This window comes from Dasypus novemcinctus, chromosome 14 (genome assembly GCF_030445035.2).
Source record: "Dasypus novemcinctus isolate mDasNov1 chromosome 14, mDasNov1.1.hap2, whole genome shotgun sequence".
Taxonomy (NCBI): domain Eukaryota; kingdom Metazoa; phylum Chordata; class Mammalia; order Cingulata; family Dasypodidae; genus Dasypus; species Dasypus novemcinctus.
The window spans coordinates 60,654,633-60,671,631 of NC_080686.1; the positions used below are offsets into that span (position 1 = coordinate 60,654,633).

Sequence of the window (16,999 nt, forward strand, 5' to 3'; positions counted from 1 at the left end):
TTTTTTTTGTTCATTTCTTCCCTCCTGTTAACAAGACCATAATTCAAAAGGCAAAAAATGGGTGCTTGAACTTTTTCCAGCAATTTGGTGGCCTAGATGGGCAGAGACTCTGTAAGAGTATAATAATGTTTAATCCATGGAGTTAAAAATCAGGAGAGAACTAAAATTCTGGACAATAATAATGTATACATTGGGAAGAGGTGACAGGAATTAAAGCATTCTAAGGTACTTATCTTGCCTGGGAGGAGGGTAAGACATTGATTAACTTTAGACTTAAATATTAAAACTAATGGTTAAAAATAGTGGTCCCTTTTCAGATGCTTGCTTGGTGTTAAGATGTTTCACAGCATTATTTAAGAATCTCAGATCCCTATAAAGTTCTCTTAAGTTTACCAGAGATCTACTTAGGAATGAGTTTGTTGATATCCACGGTTTCTATATATTGGAGTGCTAATAAAACAAAGTTTTGAAAGCTTTTTGTGCTACTTCTTCTCTTCATCATTTAATGGCTATCTTGTACCATGCATGAGATGAAGTGTCACACAGGCTGTAAATTTGGGCAAATACATTAGAAGAGAACATGGGAAACGCTATTCACTTACAAGTACCATTCTTCTCTAGGAATCTATCTACAAGATAACTATGCCCAGTAGTCTTAATATTGAGGGCTTGAAATATTGGTCTGTTTTCTTTTATTAGGAACTGCTTATGTACCTTAGATTCTTGCCACTCTACTAGGGACCATAGCAGGATTCCCAGGATGGGAATTTAATATTCTATTGATTATAGTGTGGGTCTCTACCCACTGAGATAACACCCTATGACCACATGAACACACTCATACGCCACAGAGGAATTCCCCAGGTGCACCCTTTCCTAGGTAGTTATGTTTTTCTATTTAAGGTTCTGGAGCTGGGGATTGAACCTGAGACCTCATAAGTGTGAAGCTGGTGTTCAACCACTGAGCTACATTGGCTACCCTGAGTTGTTTTTTTCTTTGTTTGCTTGTTGTTTGTCTTTGTTTTTAGGAGGCACTGGGAACTCTACCCAGGACCTCCCATGTGGGAAGCATGCGCTCAACCACTCGAGCCACATCTGCACCCCCTTTAGTAGTTTTAAAATGCTGTTCCATTGGTCTAAAAATTTACTAAGATTCACTCCAGTTTTACCTGTATACTTGTCCTGCTTTTAGTAGAACCTCTGTATTGTAGCAGGCAGGTACCACTTTTATAAGATATACTTGGAATCGTACTGAGCTATCCCATCTCTGAGAAACCCAAGGACATATAACATCTCTGAATCCATTGTTTGTTATGTATTTGTTAAAAAAAAAAAACAAAACTCCTATAGAAAACTACTAGAGAAGAGAACTTGAAGGCAGTGGGGGACGGGGCACAATGACTTAGTTCACTAAAAATAATCAAGAAGAAAGAAAAGAAGAGAAACATAGAAAAAGTGGTGGAAATTAATTATAAAAGTTTGGTAATCATGATGCAGATTAAGTTTTTAATTAAAAGACAAATATTGTCAGACCATATTTAAAAGCAATAAAGCAAAATTCAGCCATATGCTATTTAAAAGGGATACAACTAAGACAAAGACACACAAAGGTTGAAAGTAAAAGGATGAAGAAGCCATCTGGGCAAATGTTAAACAAAGGAAAGCTGGTGTAACTACATTATTATCCATCAAGAGACTTTGAAATAAAAAAAAATAAAGTTTTACTAAAGATAAAAAGTTACTAAGTAACTAATAAAAGGTTAAATTCATCACCATTATTTTAATATTTGCCTAATAGCATGGCTGTAAATCATATAAAGCAAAAATTTGAGAATGACAAGATAAATCCACCATCATTACAGTAACTGGTTTTAATAAAGCTCTCCAGTAATTAAGATCTAAAATAAAACAAAAAATGAAAAAGTAGAGACAGAAATCTGAACATGTTCCAGTGATTTTTTTTTTTAAACCACAAGACCCTTTCATTAAGTTAAATCAGAGTGGAAAAAGAGGTACACTGATACAGAGCATTCCTCCCTTTTTCCTTTGATAAGGCACTTGCAGTGTATTTTTCTAGAATCAGTAGTCTAGAATAACCCAGGTCTTGGTTGCTGAATAGTCAATCTAAGCTGCACGCTGGATTAATGAACCATTTAACGCTTTGCCATAGCACCACAGCATGGTAGGGAATTAGAGCACATCCTCTCCTGCCTGTTCCTCATGTTCTGGAGGTACTATTTACACGTCTGCTTGCCTCCTCCAGAAGGCACCAGGACCCGAGCCTGTGGTAGGCGGGTGCCCAACTGGTTGAGCCCCATCTGCTGCTTGCAATGCATTTTTTTAATAAAAACATTTGTGGTATAATATGGCCCATGAGTTGTACACAGGCCAACTTTCATTGCCTCTAAGACTAAAACAGGACTCTGGGCATAAGCTAGGCAAATAAATACAAGAGATTCCTCAGAGATTTTATTCAGATAGTGTCTAGTGGGCTTTTTAATAAAATACTATACCCAAAACTTATTGTTCCTTTCAAACTCAAAAGGATTATTTAAAAAAAAGAAATTCACCATGATCTAGAGAATTGGTATAAGACCATATTCTAATCATACTGCAATTAATTTAAAAACCAGTAATAGGAGAGTAGATATAGCTCAAGTAGTTGAGTGCCTGCTTCCCATGGGTTCAATCCCCAGTACCTCCTAAAAACAACCAATAATAAAACTGAGTTAATAAAAATATATACTTTTGGAAAATACTTCTAAATAATCCATGAGTCAAGGAAGAAATTATAGTGAAATTAAAAAATGGAATTGAATGACAATATTTGCTTATTAATACTTCTGAGATGTAGTTAACCAGTATTTAGAGGTAATTTAAAGAATAGATGCTTATCACAGAAAAAGAGAAAAGATGAAAACAAGCAAGCTAAATGATCAATTTGAGAAATACAAAAAGAATAAATTTAAATAAAGTAGAACAAAGAAAATAATATAAGAGCAGAAATTAATTACAAAAGGTATACTAGAAAAGATCAACAAAGCCAAAAAATGGTCCTTTAAAAAATTAATAAAACAGATAAACTTCTGGGTAAGACTAATTAAAAAAAAAAAGGATTTGGACTCAGGCAGTCTGGCTTTAGGGTCCATGACCATAACCACTGTGGTATACTGCTTTGTGTAAAAATGATTGTAATTTTCAGCACCTTGCTTTGTTCATTAATAATGACTCCTGACTCTGCCTGATAACTGAGGAATACTTACCTTTTGCCTATGTTAATAAATTCAATTATCTAAAGGACAGAAATTTTTCCACCTAACACTGTTCCACATGATTTATGATTATTATATACTGTAAAACAATGATAGCTTTTTTTGAGCCTTTGCTAGATACTGCAAAGTACTTTACATATGCATCTTATTTAACCCTTATGACATCCCTTTGAGAAGGTGTAATTATTATCTCCAGGAAACTGAGACTTAGGATAAAACTAGCTTAAGGTCGCACAGCTAGTAAATGGTAGACCTGGGCCTGGAACCCACTTGCAATTACTCCAAAGCCTGTACCTTTAATACTGCTGGTCTTAACTGCTTCTAATATTATCTTTTTTTTTTTTTTTTAAGATTTATTTATTTCTCTCCCCACCCCTTGTTGTCTGCTCTCTGTGTGTTCTTCTGTGTCTGCTTGTCTTCTCATTAGGCAGCAATGGGAACCAACCCTGGGACCTTCTGGAGTGGGAGGGAGGTGCTTAATCTCTTGCATCACACCTCAGCTCCCTGAGCTGCTGCATCTCTTATTGTCTCTTCTCTATGTCTCTTCTTGTTGTGTCATCTGTGCCAGCTCTCCACTCAGGCCAGCTTACTGCGCGGGCCAGCTTGCCTTCACCAGGAGCCCCAGGAATTGAACCCTGGAGCTTCCAAACGGTAGATGGGAATCCAATCACTTGAGCCACATCTGCTTCCCAATAGACTCTTTATTATTTCTCAGGTTTAGTAACTCATCTTTCACATGTTGATTCCTTTTATTTGTTAACTATAATGAGTACATTTTTCACTTTCTGTAATATCAGTGTGCATAAATGTAATTTATAACAACCATAATTGGATTCATCATCTATTCTTTAGTCAAATTCTAAACATCAACATCAATTCTAAAAATTAAGATGTTAATTTAAAATATTATGAGAATTCCAGGCCAAACAACACTTGGCCCATTTATAGGCATGATGTTGTGAGAGGTCCTTGAACAGCAATTGCTTCAATCTCAATACGGGCCCCCTGCAAGAAAATAACGTAATGATGCTTAGGTCATTTGGTATAAATTAGACCTCCATATCATTTACTAAAACATAGGCAACTAAAAGCTACACAGCATTTCTACCACTAAACTTTTCAAAGAAGGAAGGAGGAGGAGAGGTTCACTGAGAACCTACAAGAGGCTAAGTACCATGCTAGGCACACGTGAATACAGCAGCTGACATGGTTCTCCCGGCAGCCCTATAAGAGAGTGTTTCTCACCCCAACTCAGAGAATGATACACTGACAGAAAGGTTAATGAACTTGTTCTAGGTCACAAGGCTAAATGGCAGAGATTCAAATTCATGGCTTGTGAGTCTAAACCCAGAGCTCTTCCTACTACCCAGTTCCTTAATAAATTTGATAATACTGATCATTCCAAATAACAACCAAATTAAATCAATAAAAGTGCCACTCTTGGTAGATAAATTTTCTTTAGTAGAAAATTTTAAGTGCTAAGTGAATAAGAGTTATTTTCTTGTAGAAGCACAGGAAGAGAACCTCTATTTAAATTAGAATACATAAAAAAGAATGGCAAGAAATAATTGAGTTACTGGTTTGGATTATTTTTCTGATGAAGGTCTAGATTTCTTATTATACACTAGCCATGAGAAACTTTTACTGCAGAATTCACAAGTTTGGCCCAAATTTACTTTCCCTAAGTAACATTACAGCAATACAGCTGCTATTTTGCTTTTTCTCACCACTTAAGTACTCCGATTCTGTTATGTTCATTTGTGTGTTGCCTTATAAGGTTTCTTAGTATTTTTCTTATAAGGTTTCTTAGTATTTTTTTTCCATGCAGGTATTATTGGATATTCCCTTTTAGACTTAAAGCTCCTGGAAAGGAGACTATTTCTGTTTTTTTGTTTTTTTTTGAGGTACCAGGGTTAGGGATTGAACCTAGCACCTCATTTCCTTCCACAGTGCTTAGTTTGTTATATTCAGAAAATAATATAGAAATTGTAAATTGTTTATATAAGTCCTTTTAGAGTGTACTTACTTTGGGCAGAGCAGCAACCTGGTAAGCAGCTCTAGCAGGAAAATTACTCTTGAAATCTGAATTTAAAATAATTTCATTTTAGTTTTCAGATGGAATTGCATTGTTAATCAATGCTACATAATCAAAAATTTGGTTAGTGCTTCACAGACTCGTTGATACTTGGACATACGCAACATTAAAAAAAGATGCTAAGAGATCAGATTTGATTGATAAAATATTTTGCCATGTGATTCCCACAATATTTAATACTTCTGTAAATGTTTCAGCTTTCTGGAAAACAAATGAAAAAAAACCAATACATTCTGACATCTTGATCTTGTGTGATAAGAACTGGACTTTGTTTTTAAAGTGTTATTTACGAAACAGTTATCTAAATAGGGATCATCTGCTCATATCCAGCAGTTTTGACAAGCACTTTCTTTCTCTGTTATTTTGGTCATCTCTAGCCATTTCTTTAGAACATTTTTTTAGAATAAGTGCTGATGCTTTTTCTACCCTGCCCCAGATGGTAAGAATACCCATTTTCCTCATTATGATAATAATGTTAATAATATCGCGACTATTGAGTACTTATAACATGCCAGAATGTTGTAAGTACTTTACATGTATTATCTCATTTAATTGTTTAGACAGCACTATAAGGGAGCAGTGTTTTACTGCAATTTTGTAAATGAGACGACCAAGGCATAGAAATATTAAGTAATTAACCAGCTAATGATTCTGAAAGAATCAGGAGAGGTAGTGGCTAGACCATCACACAATAGTAAATATAATCTATATGGGAAAAAAAAAAAAAAAGGAAAATTACTACGATAGCTAAAAAAAAGGCTGGAAAGGGTATAACAACATTAAACTTTAGGAAAATAGATTTGTAGAAGTATAGTATATTATTCTAGGTAATGCAATAGAAGTGTCTAAGCTCTTTTTCATGGGGCATATTGTAAATTTTTAATGAGACTATTAATTCTTTCAGGACAGGAACTATCCCATTTCTTTTGCATCTCCTATCACTTTTTTCTTTTCTTTTTTTTTAGGAGGTACTGGGGATTGAACCTGGAACCTCGTACATGGGAAGAGGGCACTCAAACCCTTCCTATCACTTAATTCTTGACAGATACTCATCAACGCTTTAATGTATAATTTCTTTTTAAAATGGAAAGTAGGAATGAGCCAAATTACTTACACTGTTTGTAGATCTCATTGACAGCATTGAAGTCATTTATGTCAGCCAGCAAAACAGTTGCTTTTACCACTAGAAGATATATACATTATTATTATTAGGTTTAGCTATTAACATTACCTAGAAAAAAAGAATATGGGTCCATGGCTGTCTTGATTAAAAGGGGAATAAAATAAGAAGAGGAATAGCAGTTTCTCTGACCATTAAAACAACTTTAAAAAGCAACAAAGATACAGCATGATGTATTACTGGATGCCATGTGCTTTTCACAAAGACCAAATAAATATCAGACAGAAATGTGAATATCAAGTAACTCACCATTAGTGAAGTCGCAGCTTGCAGCTTTCAGAATTTCACCGATGTTTGTAAGAGCCTGTGAAACAAGGCAAGAAAGGCTGAAGGCACTGTTAAAGTGTTAATTCAATTCAATTAATCATCATTTACTAATACTGTTTTTTTAAATGATTTATTTATTTCTCCCCACTTTCTCATTGTTTGCACTTGCTGTGTCTGTCTTCCTTGTTTACCTAGGAGGCACCGGGAACTGAACCTGGGACCTCTGATATGGGAGGGAGGCACCCAATTGCTTGAGCCACCTCCATTCCCTGCTTTGTTGTGTATGTAATTGTGTTTTTCTTGTGTCTCTTGTTGCATCAGCTTGCTGTACCTGCCTGTCGCATCAGCATGCTGTCTTGCTTGTCCTCTTTAGGAGGCACTGGGAATCTCCGTTCCCTGTTTTGTTGTTCTCTCATTATGTTTTTCTTCTTGTGTTTCTTGTTGTGTCAGCATGTCGTGCCTACTGGTCCCGCCAGTCGCTGCCTTCTTTAGGATGCACTGGGAGCTGAAGCCAGGGACCTCCCATGTGGTAGGCAGAAGCTTAATTGCTTAAATAGCACTCAGAAAAATTCTGCCTACTCTTTCTAGGCTGTCTCTAACCAAAGGAATTGCTTTCTCGTTTTCCTTTAATGGATTGAATCTTTCTGAAATACAATGAGAAGGCTGTCTCCTTTTGCAAGTAAAAAGACTGGAAGAAGTCTCTTCTTCCTTCTAAAATGTGTGCTGTTTCCAGCACTAAGCAGAAACGGATAATTTCTGGGTTTCTACTCTATATTACTTCAAACAAAAGTATGAGTTTGCAGGTATTACAACATTTTCTTTTAAAGCAGTATTTGATCTAAAGGGTTCTTTTCCTCAAAAAAAACCCAAAAACAAAATAAAAACAAAAAACAACCAAAAAACCCCCTAGTAGTAAATTATTTAAATCTTTGCCAACTTCCTCCCATTTTTACTGGTCACTTGCTAACATTTGCTTACATTTTTGTGGTTTTACATAACAATTTATTTTCTGAATAGGTTAATATATGCATACGGCAAAAAGTTCAAAAGCTATAAGAGAGCATATACAGTGAATGATGCCTCCCATTCTTACTCCGCTTCTCACCAGTCCTCTCCTCTGAGGTAACCACTGTTTCTACTTTCCTGTAATCCTTCTAGACTGTCAATGCTTATATCAGCAGAAATGGATAGAGCCTTACACACACACACAGTAGCATACTGTACATGTTGTTCTGCATCTTGGTTTTATCATGTAACAATTTATCTTGGAATACCTTCTGTATTAATTTCACTGTATGACTCTAGCATGATTTAGTTAACCAGTTCCTTTAGATGAACATTTAGGTTGTTTTCTGTCTTGGAGTATTATAAATGACATACTCAGTGAATGCATTAAATAATAATTTAATTCTATTTTCTGGATAGAATTGATTTCTGCATTCTTATTTAACAAAACATACAGAGTATAATCTGATAGTTCTCTTTCACTAATAAATGTTGACTCTTGCTTCTGTGGTGGTGTTTTTGTGGGTCAGTGGCCCTGGAAAAAAAATTTCCCAGTGCATGTGGAAGTGGCAAGATGTTATCTGTTTTTGATAATTCAGGTTAAGCCCACCTTAGTGATGAGGCAGAATCTCTTTTTTTCAGTTGTTAAATGATTCATCAAATTTCTCACTCTCAGTTGCATAAAAGTGTTTTAAATCAAGTAGTAAGTAGCTTAAAAAGCACTTACCTGGTTATCTCTCTAAAAAAAGCAGCCAAGTATGTTCTTAATATTAAAAATAATCTCCTCAATATGAAAAAAAAGGAGTAGAAAAGAGAAATTCAAATGTAGAAAATTGGAAAGCAGGTGTAGCTCAAGTGATAGGTCCTCTGTCACCATATGGGAGGACCTGGGTTTGAGCCTTGGGGCCTCCTGGTGAAAAAGAAGAAGAAAGCGTGCCTGTGTGGTGAGCTGGTGCCTGTATGGAGAGCTGAGGGCCCGCATGTGAGCTGAGGGCCTGTGTGTTGAACTGAATGCCTGCACGGGTGCCCGTGTGGTGAACCGAGTGTTTGTGTGGTAAGCCCGTGTGACGAGCCGAATGCCCGTGTGGTGAGCTGAGTGCCCATTTGGTGAGCCAGTGCCCGCGCAAGTGAGTCACACAGCAAGATGAAGACGCAACAAAAGAGAGACGAAGGGGAGAGTCAAGGTGAAGCTCAGCAGAGACCAGGAACTAAGGTGGTACAATTGACAGGGAACCTCTCTCCACATCAGAGTCCCCCAGGATTGAATCCCAGTGAATCCTAGAGCAGAAAGACAAGAAAAGAAGACAAAAAGAGAAATAGACACAGAAGATCACACAGTGAATGGACAGACAGCAAAAAGAGCAGGGTGGGGGAGGAGAAGAAAATAAATATAGAAAATTACTTGTTTAGCTTCTTCTGTCACCCCTCCTGACACAAGCTGTCCACTTGAAGGATCCAAGCCTAGCTGTCCAGAAATATAAATGGTCCTGTCGACTAACACAGCATGACTGCAAGGAACAGAAATCCAGTGTCAAGTATAAAATGTAAAATTCAATGCCAAAAGATTTCTTTGATAGGATACAAAAAGCATAAAATATGAAAGAAAAAAACTGATAATTGAGTTTCATGAAAATTTAAAACATTTGCTTGTTGAAAGACATCTTTAAGAAAATGAAAAGGCAAATTACGAACTGGGAGAAAATATTTGCAAATCATACATGTAACAAAGGACTTGAATCCAGAATATATAAAAACTCAACTCAGTAATATAAGTAAGATGCTCAACAATAATATTAGTTACTAGAGAAATGCCAATCAAAACTGCAATAAGATGCATTCCATACAATAAGCTATAATGGGTAATAACAAGCATCGGTGAGGATGGAGAGCAACTGGAATCCTCATATTCTGTTGGTAGGAATGCAAAATAGTACAGCTATTTTGGAAAAGGTTGGCAGTTTTAAAAAATTTAAATATACATATAACATAGAACCCAGCAATTTTTTCCCCAGGCATCTTACCCAAGAGAAATGAAAACATGTTCACACAAAGATTTTACATGATTGTTCAGAGCAGCATTATTCATGATAGCCAAAAAAAAAGAAAAAACAACCCAACTGGTAAGTGGATTTTAAAAAGAGTGGTATATCTACCCAATTGGATATTAATTCAGTGATAAAAAGGAATGTACCACCGAGAGACAGGGACAAAAGACTACATATTGTTTGATTCCATTTGAAATTCTTAAAAAGACAAAATTATACCAGCAGTGAATAGATCAATGGTTGCCTGGGGCCTGAGGTAGGGGTGGGATTGAATGTAAAGAGGTTATTTTTCTGTATAATTTTTCTTTTTAAAGAAATGTTCTAAAACATGATGTGGCAATGGATGCACAACTCTATACATTTACCAAGACTCATGGAACTTTTCCCTTCAAATAAGTGAATTTTACATGTAACTCACACTTCAATGATTTTGTAAAACAAAAAAATGCAATGCCAAGAGCACACTAAGAAAATAAGTACTTATTCCCAGACAAGATTAGTTTCTGATAGTTGAAGGTCAATTAAAGAGCTACTTGTGAGGGTACACTTCATTTCTCCAAAATGCTTACCTTTGGAACTGACTTTTTCTTTAATAAGTATACTAAATTTCACAATTAGTATAAAATTAGCGTAAAAAAAAGTTGCACTGATAGCTGAAAAGAACCAAACAAATCAAGTTTTTAAGATGTTGAAAAAGAGAAAAACTTTAATACCATCTTTAATTTAGAAGAAATAAGATCTATTTTACCATTTGCATGCTTATTTAGAAATTTAGGATATTCTTATTTGGATTATCTACTTCTCGTTCCCTATATTTTCTGTTTTTTTCAACAGGCTCCAAACTTTCCTATCTTTTATTTCATGAAGTTTTCCCTGATTTTCTTGACCGCATCTTTTTTTCTTTATAATTTTTTTGAATAGGTAGAACATTTACATGGTTCCAAAAAAAATGCAGAAAATACACAAAATCACGGTGAAGTCTCTTTTCAATCCTTGTACCCTCAATTGCCTAGTTCCCAGTCCCCACAGATAAACACTGCTCTTGCTTAAGTATCCTTTCAAAGTTCCTTCATGCATATGAGAACTATATATATTTTTCTCCCTTTTTACACAAAATGTGGATTACTAAACACTATTCTACACTTTGCTTTTTTTGTTTTACTGTATATCATGGAGATCTTTCTATAACTATATGGAGAATGCATCTTTTTTTTTTTAACAGCTGCACTGCATTTCAGAGTAGGATAGACTTTATTCACCATTGTTTCTGATATTTTGCTATTATAAACAAAGCTACTATGAGAAACATTATATCCATACAGTTTTCCCTGAGCTTTTCTTTCCTCTAAACCCAAGGGGCACTCTGGTGAACCTTTCTTAAACCCTGTGCAGCATCTTGCCTCCTATTATTGCTGGTCCTGTTCTTCTCCCATCTCCCTTGGATAGGCTAGACTGGAAATTCCTTGAGGGCAGGGCAGCGTATTACTATGTGTTTGTATCCATCAGGGCCTCAGTGATTCCTACCTAGCAAGTTGTAGGCACACAATAACTCCCTGTTTATGTTCTGTTCTCTATTTAGTCAGCAGTACAAACAATTCTGGTTGTCAAAAAATAACTTTTTGGCAGGACCTATTGGTTATAGTGTAGGATTTCAAGAACTGAAGCAGGTAGATCTTACCTTGGTAGCAGGATTTAGAAAGACTAGGAATTCTACTCAACTACCTGGTTCTTACCCTGGCCCACAAATAGAAAACTGTTGAGCAGGCTGAACAGTATTGCCATCTAACACTGACTGATTCTACGAACTGTCCTATGGAGAATTAGACTGTCCGCTCTAGGCCCTTTTTAAGTACCCTTAACTTTCCCTATTATTTGAAACATAGTTTAGGCCCGTATGCATTATGCATTATGATAATGTCCATAGTTGATCAAAATCTTTATGATAATAGAAAGTAACTCATTTATGCTCAGAATATTAAAAGTGCTGGAACTCTGAGACTATCTGAGCTATGTGAATTACATGGGTTTCTAGTAAAAAAGGTTTGTTCACAAAAGTAATTAGAGGGAAACGGCTGTGGCTCAACTGATAAGCATCTGCCTACCATATGGAGGGTCCAGGGTTTGATATCCAGAGCCTCCTGACCCATGTGGTGAGCTGGCCCACACGCAGTGCTGCCACAAGGAAGGAGTGCCGTGCCACCCAGAGGTGTCCTCCATGCAGGCGCAAGGAGTGTGCCCCACAAGAAGAGCCACCCTGCACGAAAAAAGTGCAGCCCACCCAGGAGTGGCGCCGCAGACATGAGAGCTGACACAGCAAGATGACGCAACAAAAAGGCAACACAGTTTCCAGGTCCCTCATGACAAGATTACAAGTGGACACAGAAGAACACATAGTGAATGGACACAAAGAGCAGACAAGGGCAGGGAAGGGGAGAGAAATAAATAAAATGAATCTTAAAAAAAAAAAGTAATTGGATAGTTGACACTTCTTTTTTTTTTTTTTAAAAGATTTATTTATTTATTTAATTCCTCCCCTCCCCCGGTAGTCTGTTCTCTGTGTCTATTTGCTTCATCTTGTTTCTTCTGTCCACTTCTGTTGTCGTCAGCGGCAGGGGAAGTGTGGGCGGCGCCAGTCCCGGGCAGGCTGCACTTTCTTTCACACTGGGCGGCACTCCTTACGGGGCGCACTCCTTGCGCGTGGGGCTCCCCTACGAGGGGGACACCCCTGCATGGCAGGGCACTCCTTGCGCGCATCAGCACTGCGCATGGGCCAGCTCCACACGGGTCAAGGAGGCCCGGGGTTTGAACCATGGACCTCCCATGTGGTAGACGGACGCCCTAACCACTGGGCCAAGTCCGTTTCCCAATTGACACTTCTTGATCATAATAATCCTTCTATCCATAGATGAGCTAATAGGCTCTGGAAAAATTTTAAGTATATTGTTGGGGAGTGGATGTAGTCCAGCTGGTTCAGTGCGTGCTTGCCACGTACGAAGGCCCAGGTTCAATCCCCAGTACCTCCTTAAAAAAAAAAAAGTATTGTTCTATTCCAGGTCATCTATGTCACAAGGACTACCATTTAAAAATCAATGACTATTTGGAAGCCATACTAACAAAACCTGAAAGTAAGCAATATAATTAATGTGATGCTGAAATCTCTCAAGGTTCTGTCCTGAAGTACTCCTGAAATGCCCTGAGCTGGTTAGCTAATTAGTAACAACACCCCGTTCATCCCAGTGCCAGGGACTGAATGTTCAACACATTCAAATTCTTCCTGGGCAGTACCCAGAATTTTAAAAAAGTTCGCTCTTTACAAGTTCTATGTATATAGAAACTAAGCTATTTGTTTCCAAATGGTTTTTAAAACATTTCAATTAACTTTATCAGGATATAACTAATTAGTTGAAGAGTAGTTTATTTTCAACATGAAATAATGAAAATTAGCACCATTTCTACTGGATAATAGGTATTGAATAGTTTTTCCTAAGTGCTTATTGTGTGTCAGACACTTAACTTGATTGGGAAATACAAAGATAAATAAGAGAAATGATCTCTGCCTTCATTCCAGGGTAATGGCAGATTTTTTAAACAAGTGATCACAGAAGTAAATAAAATGTTTTGCGATAAGTGCTAAGAAGAGAAAAAGGGGTACAATGACAGTTTATAATGGGGAGACATGATTTTTGCCCAGGGATTTGGGAAAGGCCTTTCTCAGAAACTTCTATTTAAGTAGCAGTCTAAAGGATGACAAAGTTGTCAGTTGAAAGGGAAGCAAGTGGAGAGGAAGGAGGAGCCTAGAGGTGGGAAAGGGCTTGGAGCATTTCAGAAAGTGAAAATATGCCAATGTGGCTTGAAAGTACCAGGAGCCTGATTAAGTGGTGCCTTGTAGGCCAACCAAAGAACCCTAAGAACACTAGGAAGTGGCTCAAGGGTTTTAAGCAGGGGGTGACAATCAAATTTGTATTTTAAAAAGACCACTATTAAAAAACTGCAGGGAGGGAAGCTGATGAAGGTCAAGTAATTGAGCTCCACCCTACGGTCTTGAAGACCGTGAGCTGACACAACAGGCTGGTGCGGTAAGCTGATGCAACGAAGAGACACAAGAGGAAAAATACAATGAGTCACAACAAAGCAGGGAGTGGAAACACCTCAAGCAATTAGGTGCCTCTCTTTCACATCAGAAGTTCGAGGTTTGGTTCCAGTGCCTCCTAAAAAGAAGACAAGCACACAGCAAGCACAAACAATGAGGGAGTGAGGGGAGAAATTAATAAAATGTCTTAAAAAATAAAACCATTAAATTACTATTGCTTTAAAAAAAAGCTGCAGGGAGCATGGAAGTATTGTGTTTAAAGAGCATGATGTATAAAATCTATTCTCAAATGTTTAAAACAGGTAAAGAGAGAATGAGATGATAAATGAAATAAAATGTTAAAAGTTAATGGATTCGGGTATCTGGGGGGGGTATGTTGGAGTTCTCTGTATGTGTTATGCATTATTTCTTTAACTGTCTTATAAGTTTAAAAGCATTTTAAAATAACAAGTTTTTTTAAAAAGGTTCTACAGAGGATAACGGATTGGCTGAGACAAGAAAGAGAGAAAAACACAACAAAGTAGCTTTAGATGGCTGTTTCGACAAGAGTACATGTGCTAATAGTGCAACATTATTTCTCCTACAATGGGGAATGTTAGAAGAAAGGAAACCAGGAGGAAAAGGAGCTGTGTTTTAACTATCACAGGGAAGTCCACTCTTGCTGCTTTTCCTATAGTAGAGTACTTCAGAGCCAACGTCATATAAATTAATTCTCTCATCTCCTGCTTAAAAAAAATACATGCTGGGAGTGGATGTGGCTCAAGCAGTTGAGTGCTTGCTTTCCACATGGGAGGTCTGGGGTTCGGTTCCCGGTGCCTCCGAAAAAGACAACAAACAAACAAGCAAACAAATGAAAACCCAACTCAGGCGAGCCGATGTGGCTAGTGGTTGAATGCTGGCCTCCAACATATGAGGTTCTGGGTTCAGTCCATGGCCCTGGTACCTCAAAACAACAACAAAAACAGCAGCAATACTTTTTTTCTAAATTTACAGAAATTAGGCTTCTTCAACTAAGAATAACACCTGTTCTTATCCTCTGGCTAAAAAAAGCACAAGAGGCACAATGTCTTGGAACTACTTTGTGTTACACACGAGCACTACTCCATGTAATGAGGTGGTTTGATGGGCTTTTCACCAGGAATTTTTCTTTGTCATACTGGCACATTCATGTAATGATTTCCTTTTCTTGCTTGCAGTTTTATAAAAATAGTTGACCCCCACCTTTAAGTCAATCAGGAATATTACTGCCATGTTTTTTTTCCTTGAGTAACGTACAAGAGTAAGTTAATAGGTAAGCAATTTGTAGGCTCTTTTAACAGGTTTAGGTCAAAGTATCTCTTTATTATAAGTGGCATTTCTATATCTTTTTCTGCTTCTGTCCCTGGTTAAAATCAATTTCTCCCTCTTTTCCTTCAAAATCCTCCCTACTTACCTACATTATATTTTATTTTCAACTCTACTATAACAATTATTGCTCTGCCATATGTAAGGTCTATTCTCATTAACAGTGTGGTATGTAGGAAGCTAAGGCTTGAGTTGGAATCAAGTTCTGTCACTTATGGTATGTGTTAACTTTAGACAAGTACTCGTGGATGTTCAGTTTCCTTTTTGTAAAACGGAGATGGAACTTAGAAAAGCAGTGCACTATATTAAAATGTTCTTTCTCTTTTCCCTATGTGTGTGAATAGGGATGTGTTTTCCACATTAGACTGCTTCTTAAACATTTTTCTATCTTCTGCAGGGCGGGCATATAGTACTCAATCGATGCCTGTCAGGTAAAATGTTTCAACTGTAAAAGTTTTCTAGTTATGGGTCTTTTAACACTGAAAAGGCACTATAAGCCATATTTCTAAAATGGATAAATAGGAAAAGGGTTACAGAGTATGATTTAGTAAAGAATTAAAAATAAACAACAAAAACTAGAAAAAAGTCTCCAAATCAAGAATGCAGAGAGAAGATTCAAAAGTTTTAAAGGTGAGATATTTTAAGAAAAAGTTCTATTTATATCAGCTCTTCTGATAAGTGGAATTAAACACACACAGGCAAGAATTTCTAGCCAGTATACATGCGTCTGGCTACTACAGCATAACAGAAAATCTTAGAAAATGATCTTTGCTGTGCTATGTATTTTATTAATGGGAAAGTGTCACAATGCATTTCTACACACCCTGTAAAAACCAGTGAATCACCTGATTAGGTATTGCTCAAGAAATTTCTACTTGCCAAGATCACACATTGATCTTTGATGGGATTCACTTCTTGGACCTATTGCATGATTCCATTAATATGAAATGTCCAGAATAGGTAAATCCATCGAGAAAGAAAGTAATTAGTGGTTTTTAGGGGCCGGGGAGAGAATGAGGAGTGACTCCTTATGGATATGGGCTTTCTTTTAGGGGTGATGAATACGTATGTTTTGGAATTAGTGATGACGGTTGCCTAACTTTGTAAGGATAGCAAAAATCACTGAATTGTACACTTAGAATTTTAGGCTATGTGAATTATATCTCAACAAAGGTGTCACCGAAACAAACCGCACAAACGAAAACAGGGTTCGAACCCTTCCAGAGAAGCGTTCCGGCGGCAAGCAGGCTCGGCACCCGAGCGGCGCAGCCCGAGGCTCGCGCGACGTTCCCGGGGGCGCAGGGTCTTACAGAACGGGCCTACTGGCGGAGGGTCTCCGAGTGCCTCCTCCGCCTCCCGAGTCTCAGTTTCCTCAGGTCCTTACCTGTCCGAAGGGGTTGGTCCCGATGGACCCCAAGACCCTCTCTGGCTCTGACCCGGAGTGACCCCAACCCGGAGACCCCGGCCCCAGATCCGCCCGCGCTCCCATTCGCCACATTACCTGTAAGGACCAAGGGCCGCTGGGGCTTTCGCGGTGTTGATCACCTTTCTGATCACAGACGACATGGCAGCTCGTCAGATAAGCAAAAGCCTGCACTACTCCCAGCTCACCTCTCCTCGAACTGAGTAGCCTGGGTAAGGATCACAGCTCACTGGCGACGCCCGGAAGGGGTCGCTTCGCATTCTGGGAATTGTAGTCTT

The 16,999-nt window shown here is 37.7% G+C and overlaps 1 protein-coding gene across 1 annotated transcript; it reads right to left on the reverse strand.

Moving 5' to 3' along the window:
* Positions 1-3,955: 3,955 nt before the first annotated feature.
* On the reverse strand, positions 3,956-16,977 carry RIDA (reactive intermediate imine deaminase A homolog). The gene is made up of 6 exons (XM_004461285.3): positions 16,800-16,977; positions 9,222-9,327; positions 6,797-6,851; positions 6,482-6,550; positions 5,299-5,354; positions 3,956-4,277 (listed from the first exon to the last, which is right to left on the reverse strand). Exons 1-6 carry the CDS (start codon positions 16,862-16,864, stop codon positions 4,215-4,217), a joined length of 414 nt encoding a protein of 137 aa, XP_004461342.1. The 5' UTR covers positions 16,865-16,977; the 3' UTR covers positions 3,956-4,214.
* Positions 16,978-16,999: the final 22 nt, after the last annotated feature.

Bases quoted from the DNA above. Each gene is read 5' to 3' on its own strand.
- RIDA (XM_004461285.3), bottom strand. From the start codon at position 16,864: ATGTCGTCTGTGATCAGAAAGGTGATCAACACCGCGAAAGCCCCAGCG. The intron at 6,551-6,796 runs GTGAGTTACTTG...TATATCTTCTAG, and splicing joins AAGCTGCGACTTCACTAATG to TGGTAAAAGCAACTGTTTTG. The intron at 4,278-5,298 runs GTAAGTACACTC...ATTTTCTTGCAG, and splicing joins AGGTTGCTGCTCTGCCCAAA to GGGGCCCGTATTGAGATTGA.